The sequence below is a fragment of the Chanos chanos genome, chromosome 10, assembly GCF_902362185.1.
Source record: "Chanos chanos chromosome 10, fChaCha1.1, whole genome shotgun sequence".
Taxonomy (NCBI): Eukaryota; Metazoa; Chordata; class Actinopteri; order Gonorynchiformes; family Chanidae; genus Chanos; species Chanos chanos.
In genome coordinates this window covers 33,497,317-33,514,978 of record NC_044504.1, presented here as the reverse complement: position 1 = coordinate 33,514,978, position 17,662 = coordinate 33,497,317, and the positions used below count along the sequence as shown (strand labels likewise).

The following is a 17,662-nucleotide window of genomic DNA, read 5'->3' as shown; positions in this document are numbered from 1 at the left end:
TCAATTTAGTGCAATAGCTTTTTAAAGCTACTGACAAGCTAATGGAACAGTAATAGCACTCAAACTACAAGACAGACTGTGAGCAGTGCTGGTGAGCAAGGGTGACAACTATAAAATTAAGGATAGATTGGCATCTACCTGGTTCTCTAATTAACTAAATTCTGTCCGCGTCCGTTCGATTGTTTAAGTCAAACATATAAGCGCAGGAAAATATGGCGGACTAAACCGAGGAAGGGATGGCAATACATGACGATAAACATTTAATTAAGTCACGTCTTTACGTGAAGGCTGAGTCTGCGCGTTTACCAAACACCGTCGTTTCAGACAGTTTCACTGCCGAATCCCGCCTGCACTTTGGGCTTGAAATTGTGAATGCTAGATACATGTGAATTGATGGGCTGATCACATTCATGGTCGAGTAGACAGTTCAGATAATCAGTAATGGGTTTATGACAACGGTATAAAGATCATGACTTTTCAACCACAAGGGGGAGTCATAACACTTTTTCAAACAAAAATGTCTTGTCTAAAATACACACGTTTTTCCTCAGAGACAAATGGTCTTCAGTGGTCAAAGTACACATGAAGGTTCTTCTCCTCACCAGAGAGTTAGCCTTTGGAATCGTCAGAACAACCCAGTTAAAATAATCCAAATTTTTGTGTTTAAGGGGATCATCCCTCTCTTATTGTGATGCATAGTTGAAACTTTTAATGACAAATTTGTGCACTGCAACTGAGGAAATCGATTTCTTTGTGTATCTGTGTGTAAGCTCTAAGGCTGTATTTTTGCTGAGTTTGTCATTTCTGACCTAATACTCTTCAAACATAATGTGTACTGACAATAAAACAGCTCAATCTGAACCTTTAAAGACTGTGACACTGGACTGTCTCGCATTCCAAACGGCCAGGATAGAATATGAGGAGGAAGTGTTTGTGTTACATCAACATCCTGTTCACAGGTCGAATTTGAAAATCTTTAGCCCATTCGGGAGGTCTGGAATGGGGTCCACTAGACAAAGGAACCTAGGGCACGTTAAAACTGACCAAGAGAAATGTAGTAATTTGGCCAAGGTCCAGAGACCACCACAAAACGCAGCTGTTTGACTGCGTTTTGCTGTTAAGTGAGCCTGAGTCCGGTCAAACAAAATCACGCAGGTCCCTGGACCGTGAGGCTCGTTGGTCCCAGGTCAGAGTTTCTTTCTTGGATCTTTCAAACAAAAGGATCCCGTTCGAAAATACAACACCGTAGTCCTTTTTCTCTTTCCATTCTCATCTCTCTTTCCCTCACATACACAGACATGCAGACCCTGCAAGAGGAGTGGTGGTGGTAGACTGGGGAGGGAGGGGGAGTTACTGGGCTTTTGTGCTCTGTGTCTATTGATTTAGCTCACGTTTGGCCCTTTTCCCAGTGTCCCTACACATACACTGGCTCACATCCCTCTCCTTGCTCCTCTTCTTCCTCCTCCTCTTCGTGTGCTTCTTCCTCCTCCTCCTCCTCCTCCTCCGGGCCCATACTGCTGGCTCCGCTACTGCCGGGAGGGTCTTGGGGGGCCTCCAGCGGCTTCGGATAGCGGAACGGGCAGCCATTGTCGTCGAAGAACCTGCGGAAGGTGAACTCGTAAAAGGCATGCTCTGGGTGTTTGCTGTGGGGGGAGCAGAGCGTGTCCCAGGCACGGGTGCTGTCTCCGCTGTCACTCCACGCTCCTGGACCGCCCTCCTCCTCCACGGGGTCAAAGTTTGACGTATCCATGGGATGGGAAATTTTAGGGCGATAAGGAGCTGGCTGGGTGCGCAGGTTGCTGGAAAAATCTATCGGGCCGAAGAAAGGGTGAGCCTTTATTTCGCCGGCACCGTTCGCCCCAAGGCGCTCCTCGGCAGAACAACACAGACGGCCAATGATGTCGACGGCCTCTGGGCTCAGTTTCACCTGTGGAGGCACCTGCAATGTGCTCTCCCAGTTTATCACCTGTGATGGGTGAAGACACGACTTTGTTTAAGAGACGGCATTACAGCACAACAAAGAGGAATTCGCTATTTTCTCTCTTGACACTTTTTTTTTTTAACTCTAATATTTACACCAGCATGGAGTGGTCCAAACAGTTTTTTAAGTGCGTCCCTTCATAAGTTGAGTATTTCCAAAAATCATTTGGCAAGCTTTGTGAGAATGTTTAGTGTTTTAAAACAGGAATTCAGAAACAGGAAATGCATTACAAATCAAAACACCAAACATTTATTCTAACAGAATGTAAATACTCGTAAGACTGCCCTATGCAATATTCTGAGATATAAACCACCTGGTACTGGTTTCTATGGAGTCTTAGGATTTTCATACTTCTCTGAAATCTCATGAAGTGAATTACATTAGAATTTAAGTATTGGGGATACAGCAAAAAAAAAAAAAAGAAGAAAAAAAACCATAAGAATGTTGGAAAATAGGGGCAAATGTAAAAGTGTAGCCTTCAATTTATACGTTAGCATTATTACAACAGTCATAGTAGTACTGTCATAATGTGTGGTAAACGTGACAACTCAGTGAATATCACAAAAAAAAAAAAGGATTAAATGTAGCAAAAACAGACTTGATACACTCATGTTGTGCTGTTTGTTTTACCTTGAGCTGCGTCTCTGTTGGAGTTGGGGCAAGGAATGGCGGCTGGCCCACCAACATCTCAAAGAGAATCACCCCGACACTCCACCAGTCACATAGCTGCGTGTATCCTGCAAAAAAAAAAAAAACCAGAGAGAGGAACATTATCCAGGTGAAAGCGCTTCCGTGCTGTGAACGAGATTTCCGCTCAGACCACAGTTTTCACACACTCATGCAGCCACCACGTTTGCCAAACCCTAGCCTCACCTTTCCGCAAAAGCACCTCAGGAGCGATGTAATTGGGCGTGCCAACCAAAGAATGTGCCAAGCAGCGCTGATGCTGGCGGATTGCCTGCTGCTCCAGAGTCAATAGCCGGTCACCGCAGCGACAGTTTGACACGTCATCCCAGAAATCACTGGGCTCCATGCTATCCTGTCTCACATGACTCCCTGAAAGGGAAAAAAAAAGAGAGTGAGACAGATTAACCTGGTTAGTAAATTCAGCGGAAAACCATAATTAGAACCCTAACACATGAAAATCTTGGAGATACTGACATTTTTAACATTTTTTAAAAAGACAGCTGGGACACTGAGGAAATCTGCCTTTAAACCTTCTTACGTCCCCATCCAACTTTGAAATAACCAACCTCTCTGCGTGCTTACCTTTCTGGTAGTACTTGGAGTTGTGTGTCCAGCGGAAGCCGGTGCACAGGCCAAAATCAGTCAGCTTGATGTGTCCATCCAGGTCAATGAGGATGTTGTCAGGCTTGATGTCTCGATGGATAAAGCCCATCTTGTGCACGCTCTCGATCGCTAAAGTTAGCTCGGCGACGTAGAACCTGGCCAAGGGCTCGGGGAATACCCCCATACGGATCAGCAAGCTCATCATGTCTCCTCCAGGAATGTAGTCCATTACGAAGTACAGGCTGTCCCGGTCCTGGAAGGAGTAGTAAAGCCGAACCACCCACTCATTGTCTGCCTCCGCCAAAATGTCTCGCTCCGCTTTGACGTGGGCCACCTGGTTCCGGTTCAGAACATCTTTCTTTCTTAGGGTCTTCATGGCATAGAGAGCCCCCGTGTCAACTTTACGGGTCAGACACACCTCTCCGAAAGCGCCGATGCCCAGCGTCTTGATCTTGACAAACATCGATTTGTCCATCTTGGCGCGGCGTAGTCGGTTGTAGTTGGACTCCTTCTGGTTGAGCATTTTCCTCATCTGCTCCTGTTCTGCCTCTGATAGGCCCGCCTAGTGGAGGAGAGAAGAGGAAAGAAAAATAAAAAGAGATGAAAAGCATGCAAAAATGAGGAAAGATAATCAAAAGAACTGAACTTCTACTCACGACCAATTACCCACCCAGAAAGGTCTAAAACAACGGCTTTTGAGAATAAACCTCTACTCTCCTGTATGTTCTCCATTACTCACCTTGGACATCTCTTGCTCCAACTGCATTCTGCGCTGAAGTTTCTGCTGGTAAGTCTTCATAACATTCTCCACGTGCTGCTCCATGTAAAACTTAAAGGCAAAGGGTGAGTAGCTCTTAATGCGCGACTCCCTTTTCTCCTCATCACGAGCATTCTTCCTCACAGGCACGGGCGATGTTTGAATCTGCTTCTTATCCTTCACTGCTTTCTCTCCCTTCCCCGTCTTGGTTTTCTCTTTGGTTACAGGCTCTTCTTGTTTCCCTCCCGCAACACTCTGTACGGTCCTGCTTGTGGCATTGAGCTCTGGAGCCCCACCTACTGCTCCAGCCTCAAGGGGTGCAGGTTCTGTCCCAGCCCCAGGCAGAAGCAGTGTTTTAGGGTAAGGTGGGGGAGGGCAACGGGGCTCCTGCGAAGGCTCCAAGGTGTAGCCTTCATCAGGAATGTAGCCATGGGCTTCAGGTGCCTCTTGGGCCTGAGCAGGCAACCAGCCTGGGTGGCATGGTCCCACGGCGGTTTTTGGTTCGGGCCTCATGACCCGGATGCTCTTCACAGGCTGCTGGATGGGCGGAGACGTTACTGCGGTGATGGTGTTCGGCGGGCCCATTCCAGTCTCCTGCTTTCCAGCCACGCTGGTGGGTGGTGGGGGCATCGCCTGCCTGACGTTCACCTTCTGGTGGTTGTTGAAGGAGTTTGTTCGGCTAGGAACCCGTACCTCGCCTCTGAAGGGCCCTTGTGGCTGGGGTTGCCTGGCAGGGGGAGCCCCGTCAGGTCCTTGAGCCCCAGCCCAGTGGTGATCATACGGATCCAGGTTAAGGCTGGCCCTGGACGGAGTTAGCAGGCTTTTGGGGATGTCGGGGAAATCCGTGCCCATGGCGGTGGCCACTCCTGCCGGCGGCCTTGACATCATGTGGACCTGGTGGGAAGTGGGGCTTGCCTGACGGGGGTGTGAATGGGGCGGAAGGTAGAGATTCGGAGGGTAGCCACCCCCACTTTGGCCGAGCGCCCCTTTACCCTGCATGTTGACGTAGTTGTCCGGCGCCAGCGGAGGCATCTTGTTTTGGAAAGAGGCGCTCCGCTTGACCCCGTAGCCAGAGGGGTCCATCATATGCTGCCTGTAGTCGTAGTGAGGTCCAGGGGGTCCCCCTGGTGGCTGAGACTGGAGCTGCAAAGGCTGACCAGGCACAGTGTAGCCCATCATAGCTTGATCCATCCCACCTGTGTAGCCCTTCTGCTGGTTAGGGCAAGAAGAGTACATGGGGGTACTCTGGGGGTTCTGAGCAGCCATGCTTGTGGGATAGGCTCCCATGCTGGGTGGGCGACCCATTGGGTTCCCCATGCTGGATCCCTGTGCCGCACTGGAAGGGGGCATCATGTAGTTCATGACTGATGCGGTACCCATGTAAGACCGGGGCATCTCGCCCTCTGCCCCATACCCAGCCCCCTCGTACAGTGGCGCCCCCATTGGGTGGTAGGGAGGCATACCACCATCACTGGTGTTCTCCATCGCTGGTCTGTGGTCCATGGAGTTTGGCATGCCACCTTTACCTACAGAGTAGATAATGAGAATAATGAGAGTTGCAAGAAGGCTGCTTCACAAGCTCTGAAACAAGCCATCTCATTCAACAAACGCTAAAATGTCCAAACACACATTCCCTCACAGACTATTTGCCAACCCAATTAGTCTTACGTCAGTCAAGAGGTAACACCATATTCCTTCATACAGCTAAATGATCCTGCTGTAAAGTATGTAGTATGAAACATTGCATTTTCTACTTTTTTAAACAGGGAAAATGACAAAAATGATAGATTGAAAGTTTTCATCTGTGCTGTTTAAATCAAACTCCAGCTACCACTGGTTGCTCTTTTCCATATAGCTGTGCATCATTTTGAGGTTCTCCTGGCCAATGTGTTGACTTAACAACAAAATAAAAATGTGTCAGGTGATCAATAGGCAAGAGACAAAATGTCTTGTAATACTAAATACTTGTGTATATACTGATCTGGGAACATTAGACATGGACGTGGTTTGAAAGGGAAATTGAGAGTTTTTTTTTTTTTTAAACAGAAACCAGACTGACCTGGGGAGGTCTGTTTAATGACTCTAACGATCTGCTCGTTGCGAGGGTCTAGGTAGCCCATCTTACTAATGTACTCCAGCGCCGCCTCTATATTACGACTGCCTGTTTGCTTCAGTGCACGGACAGCCATTTCCTGTTTCACAGACATAAAAATAAAAACACACAATGTATCTTAGCCTACAAGAAATACCTGTAGGACATTACAAAGACATCAATACATGTGATGGTCGAGCATTAAAAAAACAAAAAATAAAATACAACAGCTAATCATTTACAATTATATAATAACTGTAAGTATCCAGGAAGACAAACAAGCAAAACTGTTCATACTTTCTCTCTCTCTCTCTCTCTCTCTCTCTCCCACACACACACACACACACACACACACACACAGACAAAAACACAGCAGGTAACGACAAAGATAACATTCCATGCACCTGCTTCCTCTGACCTCTAGGTCAGGGACCAGCTCCTTCCTGTACCAGCCATTCAATACACAAACACCACACAGAATGCTTGCCCCCTTACTAAACCAACCGCCCCCCCCATTGGCCAGTGCGTGTTACATTCTTCTCCTAGCTGCACACAGAGCACTGAATTCAGAGGTATTCTCAATAACTGGCAGTGCACACAACCCATACCCACTTTTTTTCCTCCACTGACTGAACAGGCCTCAAAAAAAAAAAATCCACCCTGGTGTGTTTGCAGAGACTCCAAAGACACAATGCAGCCATTCATGATCAGAAAAGTGTTGCACATAGAATACAAAAACAACCTCTTGAACATGTACAGTGCTCTGTGGAGACGGACCCACACCTCTATGAGGAAATCCCCATGAATGGCTTATGACCTCAGTGAGAAGACATTCAGTGCAAACCTCCATAACATCCACACTATGGACCCCCAATCCCACACTGCCTCTCGTGGTCAAGCCAAGGACTGTTCCAGGCGTACAAAAGGGACAAGCATGAGTCTTCTTAGGTTTGTTTTTGGATCATATTTATTTCCAGTTCTGTGTTTAAAATTAACTGATCCTTTAAAAAAACAAAAAAAAAAAAAACAAATTCCCGTTGACTTTCCAAAAGAGAGGAAATTGTTTTGGGGAAATATTTAACGAGACTGAGTAAGCTCGCTGGGTTTTCTGAGACTTGCTGGCCACTGCCATAGACAGGGAGGAAACAGAGTCAAATAGAAGTGGGCCTAAATACAGGCTACCATAGCAACCGTGGGCACTCTCAGCATACACTTTAAATTCCAGCACGGGCCACAGCCGCAGACATTCTGCACATTCTCACTGTGTGAGTGGGTATGAGTGTGCGTGAGTGTGTGTGTCTATCACTTAGTCTGTGTGTGTGTGTGTGTGTGTGTGTGTGTGTGTGTGTGTGCAGGCAGCACAGCGAATGTGTGTGCCCAAATGAACAAGAACATAAACATGCTGGCACATGAAATAACATGAATACACACACACACACACACACACACAAGCCTTGATACATGAAAAACACAAAGGCACACAGGAAATAAAATCTAAACATAGTGTCTGTTTATGGTCATTGTTCTCTGTGTGTTACATTCCAATGCTGCTCTGGTCTGAGGGTGTGTGCCTACTAGACTCCTTAGTGATTTAAAGGCGCCACACACACACACACACACACACACACACACACACACACACACACACACACACACTTCACTCAAGCAAAGGGAAGGGCTGGCTTGCCCAGCAGAGCTCCAACCCTGACCTCCACTGTCATAGCAACAGATGTTCAGGGCATTCCACAAGCCAGGAAGCAAGAATTCCAACTATCTGAAAATCTGTCTGTCCCTTGCGCATTTTTTCCCTCTTTTTTATGTCACATGTCTCATTATTTTGCTCTCTCTACATATTTATCTTCCAACTACTATGTGGGCTCTGCCCAAAATATCAGCTTTGCACCCTTATTATAATGGTCATTATACCACAAGCCCCAGTGCTTCACCAAAAGTTCAATCTCACACCGCTAACCGTGGTGACAACATACACACATTCCTGCTTGAGAGTAAGTAAACAAAGTCTCACTCATAATCCTTGCCTTAGAGCTCTGAAAACAAACAGTATCCTGGTCTGCAGTGACATAACTACGCATGGTCGCTGTTCTAAAACGCCAAAAAAAAAAAGAAAAAAAAAAAAGAGGTAGGTCTTTGTTTGATAGATGCCTTAAGTTTGACCTAATTCGCAAATACTTTCCACAATCAAACGTGGAAATGAAAGCCATATGGGAAAATCCTCTGAGATTTTGCGTGCGCAAACGGACACACAACAGGGAGGAGGACATCAACGGGTCCCTCTCCAAGGCTGGCTCTCTCCGTTAGCATTCAGTACAGTACGTTATTTCTTCAATGAATACCAAGGTGGGTGTTTTTTTTTTTGTTTTTGTTTTTTTTTAGTCATTACCAAGCAGAATGGCAGCACAAAATGGTAGAGTAAAATAATCCCAGGAACTCAATAACTGGGTTTACATGAGATGTTAGCAAGCTTACTCATGCAGAATCCCTTTATGGAACTGGTAAAAACAAACAAAACAAAAAAGTCGAGGGAATACAGCCTAATGAAACTAGAAAAACAAAAAGAAACAAAATGTTAAAACCCGACCCTTTCCGCTCCTCTGACGGAATGCCACTGGTGCCTGCGAGACAGATTTCATATTTAAAATTACAAGCATCAAACTAATTGGTCATGAAATCACATGCTGCTTGAACAAAAGGAGGGTAGGTGAACTGGTTATCAAAATTTCAGGGATTAACATCCGCCAACATGAACATGAATGCACACGCATAGCCGTTGAAGAAAACTATGCAAATGTCAAACGTGAACAGTGTCGCACACCAACAAACATCTAAATTAAAAAAAAACACATCTTCCGTGGAATATTCCAGAAGACCCGCTTGTCCTTTCGGGGCGCGCTGGACAGATAGATAGAGTAAAGATCAAGTTTGAAGGGAAGTACCGCTCATCGCTTCTCAATATGCCCCCACCCCCTCTCCCCACCAAAACATTTCCTCTTTAAAGTTGATTATGTAACTTCGCCGCTCCATCGCTCTATAATATGCAGAGCAAGGAGCTGTGATAAGGATCAGGCTGAAGGAGTCCACTACAGAACCTGAGGCAGCCACTTCTTTCATGGAATGTACTGGAACACACACACACACACAAAAAAAATGCATAGGCCCCAGTTAAGAGCTAAAAAGGATCTAAAAATACCAAGTCACACACCATGACTGATCCATTACATAATAATGATCACTAATAACTGTGAAGAATGCCGTACAGTGTGGTCCGCTCCAACAGGAGCTTTGGGTACATATGGCAAACAGGACTGGGAGCACCAGTTCTCCCAGAGGGTACCAGTTTGTCAGGCAGGCTGGTCTTGTGCCGTTAGACACAGTTGTACTACAAGGTTGCATTCCATCAGCAACAGTGATATTGATACCACCGCATAACAGAGAACAATGACAAAAAGAATGGGGTCTGATACACTTTAAAAAAAAAAAAAATGAATGAGTGAATATACTGAACGAATGGAAGAGAGAATAGGAGAGCAGGAGAGGAAGAGAGACAGACTGTATTCTCTCTCTGGCGACTGCATGTCACGCCAGCTGAGGGAAGTGTTCCACCCAAGACACATGGACACTTCCTCCTTGCATTAGCTGTATCCAAAGCTCTCAGCCTGTTTTGCAGGGAGAACGTTCACGAAAAACAATTCCCTAACTCTCCGACTCTACGGGACTTAAGAGCCCAGCCCCGACTCCTCAGCATTAACAGCCTCCTCCAAATGTAGGCTGGAAAACACCCAAAAAAAAAAAAAAAACCCTCAATCTAACCTCAGGATCTACTATCTGTTATATCATATACTTGAAATACTTCGAGTGCCTTAAATACTTGGAGTAAATGGGTCTGGATTGTGAAACAGTCTGTTAACGAAAGCTGTGTTCAGTTAATCAAAAACACCAGGGTAGAATCACTGTTGTAAAAAAAAAAAAAATAATACAAGGATTCCAGAAAGCAGAATAACTATAATAATTATAATTACTGATTGTAGGTCAAGCACAAGAGCTATAGACCAAGTCAAGATCATTTGGGGGGGGGCTCAAATATACTAATGAAAGAGACATCGGTCAAACATTCCTCATGTATACACAAGGTCATGGTCATTTTCATTTCCAATCCAACTTCCAGTGAACTAAGAACACCTCATCCAGGACCTCATTTAGTCATGTCATAAAGCCAGTCATAAAGGAAGCTTGGTTCCCTCAGACTGGGCCTCGTAATTCCTCTGTGCAGTGGTGGGTTTCTTAGCAAGTGTTGTGCATGGGCTTGAGCACAGCATTCTTTAGATGCCACACTCCATCACATGGCTGTCTTCAGGCCAGTCCTAAGGTTTTAAACATGGACACTTGGCTCTGAAATCCCACATCCATGAACTGATCTGAAGTCTGTTTAAATGGTTGGAATTAATACACAATGGGGGGGGGCAGTACACATTCTAAGTCAGAAATTTACCAACAAAAAAAAGTCCAGAGAAACAGCACAGGACACAAATGGTTATGACTGAGATTAGAGGCTTCCACTCAGTCCAACAACTTCAAAAAGTACATTTCGGCGTACCATAAAAGTCTATTTGGTCTACGTTGTTTTCATTAAGTAACCAGATTAGGCGATCTTCAAAATATTCTGGATATTTGTATATAAACATTCTTGAGGTCAAACTTTTACATTGTGCAAGTGATTATGATTTCAGTATTTTAATTCCCTATTTCTCTTGCAAAAAAAGGTCTTGCTTTTCAAAGCGAAAGGTAAGCATTAGGGTTCCCGTTAAAATAATACCTCTAGTATGATGTTAAACAGCAGTTACTCCCCCTAAGCAAATGAAAAATAAATACTAAATCAATTGTGAAATCAGTCGTTTCAACATTTCTACACTCACCATTATGTAACTATGCAGACTTGGCAGAGAGAGGATGTATTGTGTGGCATGTATGGTGTTGTAAGACCTCCCATTAAACCAGTGAACACTTCCCATTACAAATCCATGTGTGTGCATGGGATCTGAGACGCCTAACCATGACAAGTACAACTGCCTGTCTTAAATGTTAAGGGTCTGCAGACACAAATGCACCAAACACACTGGTATCTGAAAAATGCCCCCCCCCAAAATGACAGACATTCGCACGTCCACACCATTCGCTACTCACCTGATCACAACCGGCATCGACCAGCTCTTGCAACATCTGCCTGTTGACGTCACCGGTGGGGTGCGATGAGCTGGACGCTTGGCCCGATTCGTTGCCGTTGGCGAACGGCATCAGGGACTTGCGGATCTCACGCAGGGCATTCTGGTAGTTGTTGAACTTTTGGGGCTGGCGGATCTGCTGCTGTCTGCCAGCGGGGTCTTTGCCCTTGGACTCACTCCCTCTGCTCCCCTCACCCCGTGCACTGCCCCCATGGAGCGCCTGACTCACCAGCTTTGCTGGCTGCTTTAGCCCTTCCTTGATGTCTTGCAGACGCTGCCGCGTGTTACCCACGTATGGGGCGGCAGGGAAAGTCTTCGGCCTCATGGTTAGGCCGTCTCCGGTTTAATGGCGATGTCTGATGTTCGTTTGTTCAGATGTTCAGAGCTAACTCAAGGACCTTGGTCACACTCACGTCCCAAAGAATACACAGTTTAAAAAAAAAGAAAGAAAAAAAAAGGATATATTTCTATATATATTTATGTTTATGTGCACTGTCTTCCTTAGACAAAGCGCAAAACAGGAAGATTCCCAAAAAAATGATCCAATAAGACACCAGTTCATTCACAAGCACACATACACACACTCATCCACTCACTCACACGCCACACACGCCCACACACACACACACACACACACACACAAACAAAGAAATGCACAGTGAGCTCAATTTCGTGTCGTCTGTGACCTAAAGAGATAACGCCCTGTTGTAGGGGGAGATCCGAGGAAAGATTGAATCTCTCTTGTTGCTGTTTGGCCTTTGTCTCTGTTGCTCTCTGAGGCTTTGGCTCCCGTTGGTCAAAATCCTATTCACATCCCAACACCCCCTTCAGGGGTCGCTTTCCCCCTCCTTCCAGGACTTACGAGGGGTCACCAAAGTGTGTTCATTCCATTCCAACCTGTTTCGCATCTTTGCCTGTGGAGACAAGAGTGGTGGATCTGCGTTAGATAAAGGCTTTGGGGCGCGGTCAGTTTGTGCCCAGTGTGGATGTGCAGTTATGGCCTTACATGTCCGGTCTCTGTGAAATACCAAGGTATGATTAGACACTAGCACCTCGTTAGTGATGCATCTTCAAGTTCACGATCTTCATTTTGGCACCGCTGTGCTACTCTTCTCCAGCGGAACAAAGCCTAAAGAACAAGCCTCCACGGTTCAGCCAGTTTCAACTCATGCACAACCTCAGATCCCAAATAATCACGCTCTACTATCATGTGAAGGCCGCGACACAGTGTGTCTGTAGAACGTCAAAAGTTTCCAGACTACACAGATTCGTCACGCGTTACTCATCCGAGTCGGGAAAGACAACAAGTTAGATTAGTCATTAAGGATTCAGGTGTTACATTTACACAACCGGTTTGATAGAACAGATATTTACCTGCAGGGGGGCTCAATTCCAACTCAGAACAGAAGTGTGGGCATTCTTGCAGAAATTATAATTCATTCATCGAGTAAATACATATTACTGATAACCATAGTCTTTCCTTATATTCTACTCATTATGAAGCCCTGTGTTATTCCTGTGACCACAGTTCAGAGCAATGTATTCTCAATCTGACTATCTTACCTTTTTGCCCTCTCTGGGTGAGAAAAGCAATGCAATTAAAGGTCCTATAAGATTAAGAAACACAGGGCAAAGGGATAAAATGTGGGCTTCTCTAAACGCGACATCGAACAGTAGCTCACAGGGGTTAGTAATTTCATAGTAGATGTCAGGGTAGGTAAGAGGAGACTGGAAACTCAAACGACCCTCAAAGTGAAAAAAACAATCAAGACTTATTCTCAATAAATTAGCAATACATTACAGATTCTGTACCGACAACTACACTGATTTCAAAATACAGTCTCTACCGTGTAACAAACATGAAAATACTTATTCAGTAAAATGAATATCTGGTTTAAAAAGAAAAGAAAAAAAAAAAGACAGCCTTAAGAAAAATGTGTCAACTGAGTGGTAAAAATATTTTCTTTAGGCATGCAGATCATAATACAATAGCTTCCTTCTGTTCTGGACCTGGCTACCAAGAGCTCATGAGAGCATTTGCGCCTCATTATTGCCACATGAATAATTCTTATTTCAACATTCAGGGCTGTTCAGTATCGGCAACATTTTAAGAATGAACGCTGAACTTTTTTTTTGGAGGCTGTTGCTTCGTTCTGCAATGCAAGTTAGCAAGTTAGTCAATCGCCTGCATCTGTAGCCTAAGCTCCCATTCTTGTGATGTTTCCAGCACTGAAAATTCCATTCCACATGTAACGACAGGAAAACTCATACCATTGCATCACAGAGGCAAAGCACTCCTAAATAAATAGATAAATAAATAAACAACGTTGAGAACTCACCCTGAGAAAGGCACAACTTAATTGATAACTCTTGTAGTCACAAAGTAGTCACAGAAACTAGAGTAAAATTAAGAGTAAAAGCAATATAATGAGAGTAAACCCACATAATGACTTGAAACACCACTTAAGGACTAACAGGGAAATAATTTTAGGACAACTACCAATTGCGACACAGGTGAAATGCCAGTTTCAACCAATCAGGGTGCTATTCAGGAGGTGCAACGTCCAACTCTTAAACATCTGTTAGTTGTTCACTAACCCTTGTTTGAATCACTGCAGCTAAATGATAGCGTCATGGAGACAGCAAAACTGTCACGTGACAACATCCCTGTATTTTGACATGTCCAAATGACCCTTTCACTTTGGATAAATTCCCACTAGATTTTTACAAACGCATAAAGATCTGGCAAAATTCTGTCCTGATGACTGCTTCTCCGAGGACAACACAAAAACAGTCAAAAATCGAAAATCAAAAACAGACCACTACGGCTATGTTAAGTTCATAAAGCTTCAATCATCAGCAGGTTATCAATAGCTCTGCCATTAGACTACATTGCCTATGAGCATCATTGAGTGATAAAGGCTATCAGAGATATTTACTTGTCCATGTGACCCATATTATAGTTTCAAACATATTTTTGCAGTTTCATGCAATGTAAACAAATATTGGGGGACAAGGGGGCGGGGGCATTAGGTAATAAAAAAACAAAGACATTTTCCAGATGTAGGCTCTCTGTTCCTCACAGCACAGCATTCCATACCTTGAACTGAACCACTGAACTTTGTTCTAAAAACTTCCAAAAAAAAAAAAAAAAAAGACGTAGTCTGATATGGCTGATGATTCAGCCTAAATGTTACCGATTAAAACTGAACCAGTAATCATCTCCCTGGCGATAGTTCAGAAATGAATGAACCTCACACCCGGGGCAAAGGCACCTGAGAAGTAGGTTAGCCTAGATCTATTGATGGATGACCTGTTTGGTACATGTCCCATTCATTAGTCTAGATAGTCCTAATTCTGGAAAAGGTACAGTCTAAGTAAATTCTAGGAATGAACATTTAAACCAGGAATTATCAGCAGAAAAGATGGATCAGCTGGAGCACGTGGTCATCAAAATCGTACAAACATGCAAGGTTAACCATGTTGTGAGATATTGGAAAACAACATCAGATTCCCAGAAAATTGCTCGATAAAACCTTAGGGCTAATTTTATTATAAATTTTATGGGATGGCACATGAATAATTGCACACTCTAACAGAAAAGCGCATTCCACGGAAAAAGAGAGAAATTTATGGCAATAAATCTGGATAAGAAATTAACTATTCAAATGATGTAATGGTCTATTTAAATATTGTATTAGAACCAAACAGCGACTGACATTCTCCATGGACTTTAACCTCTTGCAAATCCAGATACTGTACGATAAAAATCACGTTAATCTTAATTCAATCAGTGGACTGAGCGAACTGTAAAAATTAATATATGTATTTAAATCAAGCTCAAATGAAACCTAATCCAATGTGCAGATCACAGACACGACAGGAAAATGTTGGAATGTCCGAAATATCGGCAGTTACTGTAACGCACATTTTCAAAATCAAACTAAAAAAAGCAGCTATTGATACAAGTCATGCATTCCACACATTACTAATACGCTTTCTTGGTTTTCCCAGCGCTTTAAGTGGAAATTAAGAAAACACAAACTTCAGCTCTTTCTGCGGTTGTTTTCCGATCATAACAGCTGAGATGGCTCTGTCGTCGTTAAACACAATTATTTTTTTACAAACTGACACAGCAATAATAGTCCCCCAAAATACGGGTGTGCTCGTTAGGCCTTCCCAGCTTAAGCTTGAAAGTATAAACTCAACCGATTGGAGCCAGAGGAACGCAGCTTCGCTGAGGCAACCCGACATTCCAATGTAGGGAGAACTGGAGTGTAGGGAGAATCTGTCGCGTTATTTGAAAAGAACCAATGCTTGTTTGTCGAACTTGTTGAAAATAGCGTAAGCCCAATGTCAAAACAAAGTGTATGCTAAATACGATCGTCTGGGGTACATTTTTTGGAAGTTAAGAAGTTTGTTACTTACCATGTGAGAGAAGCGGTAGTCCATGCAAATCCAATGGGTGATAAAACTTAAGTAAAGTTGACCATATTAATAACAGAATAAAAGGTTCGTAGTTTCCTGGTAGTTTTATTCCTATTTCCTCTCACAGAAGACACGGTTTGAATTCCATGAGATGGTCCTCCATTTTCTCGCTACTCACAGCAGAATTAGAATGCAGTACAAAGTTGGACACTTACTGCATTGTTAACATTCCAGAGGAATCACGTGAGGTACCAATGCACGTCAGCACTGCACATACTCTAGGCGGGGCTTCCTACACTACATCGACATGAAATTTAAAAAAAAAAAAATCATCTAGACTCTAACCTTGTGTGACAAGTATTATGAACAAAATAAAATCGAGGAGGGGGGCGTGTGCGGTGTAGCTAGGCAGGCCAACATGAGTCTTTAAATAATTAGGCATTCTTAAGGACTTAGAATTAACGGTAGCCTGTTAACAGTTTCAAATATTAGAAAAGGATGATGGTCGTTGGTATTTTCTTATACTTATCACTACCATGCATAAATCATATTAACTTAACCAAATACAGTAATATCCAATTACATTGTCCAATGTCATTACACTCTTTGATAACAGTCCCCTTATATGCTGTTATGCCATTATTTCATTCATTCTTTCTGACTCCCCACTGAATGTAACAACAGATCTCATCTTTTGTCATAGTGTCTCAAATGGAGCATTCAATGTCAATATGTTTATATGAGTATTAAATCATATAGACCAGTCCAGTCTGTCCCTGACTGAGGCAGTTTTTCTATCATATAGATTCTGACATACCATTTCACATACCGCTTTAAATATCATTTAGGCACAGAATGTTCCTAAAAGTTATTGAACTTCTTAACAAGTTTTTTTGTTTGTTTGTTTATCCATAAACCTGTTTTGACAGGAGTGTAAAAAAAGAAATGGATGCATGCAATAAACATTATTTAATGGGTAAATAACCTCACAGTTTATGGACAACAGGATCCTACATCAGAGAATTATAATCTATGCACTGTATATGTAGTAGAATACAGGTAAAAAAAAAAAAAAGAAAATCACCACATTGTGTGGTAAACAAATAGAAATACATCTTTAAAAGATTAAAGGAATAATGAAATAACGATAACAAAAAAAATTTAGTGTAGTGTAATGCCGATAGCATAGTGCTGGGAAAAGGTGAACACCACAAACCTCCCCACACACCGCAATGTAACTGTAAAAGGACTGACCGTCAAATCTACAGTGCCAAATTAACTCCAGTAGAGTTAAACCAGATCCAGTTTAACACTTTAAGAGTTAAGAGATAGAGATCATTTAACTGTGTTGATTTTACTTGTGCAGAGAAAAAAAACAAAACAGTAATCTTGTGCTATGGCAGATAACAAGGACCCTTAACCCAGCATAGATGCTCGACCCAGTCGCATGCGTGATCATAGATAAAGACAGGCGCACATACACATAGAATGAGTTAGTCTATAGTGAATATAGATAGTGACATGAACAGTAAGAGCAACATGAAATAACAGTTTTACGCTAACCCACCGGAAGAGCGTGATGCATTACCAAATTTACAGTCAATGTGAATTACAAAACCTGGAAAAGAAAAAAAAAGAAAAGTAAAAACTATTTGAACTATTTTTAGTGCTAATACAGAGATACAGAGAATAAGGCACTAACACCTGAGGACGAGCAGGCTCCAGATAGATTACAATAACCATCTCTGACAGAGCCGCTCTGTTCTCATGAACTAATGTACGTTTACCCATGAATCTCCTTTCCACCCCAAATTAAGCATGGCGTGTTCCCTCTCAATACAAAACTGTGAGCACATGTTATTTAGTACGTCATTATA

At 43.4% G+C, this 17,662-nt stretch overlaps 1 protein-coding gene across 1 annotated transcript; it reads right to left on the bottom strand.

Moving 5' to 3' along the window:
• Window positions 1–1,076: 1,076 nt before the first annotated feature.
• On the bottom strand, window positions 1,077–11,794 carry lats2 (large tumor suppressor kinase 2). Its single transcript, XM_030786935.1, has 7 exons — window positions 11,320–11,794; window positions 6,088–6,220; window positions 4,011–5,554; window positions 3,251–3,833; window positions 2,855–3,037; window positions 2,612–2,718; window positions 1,077–1,966 (listed from the first exon to the last, which is right to left on the bottom strand). The coding sequence occupies exons 1-7, from the start codon at window positions 11,680–11,682 to the stop codon at window positions 1,415–1,417; spliced, it is 3,465 nt and encodes a 1,154-aa protein (XP_030642795.1). The 5' UTR covers window positions 11,683–11,794; the 3' UTR covers window positions 1,077–1,414.
• Between the last annotated feature and the right edge of the window lie 5,868 nt (window positions 11,795–17,662).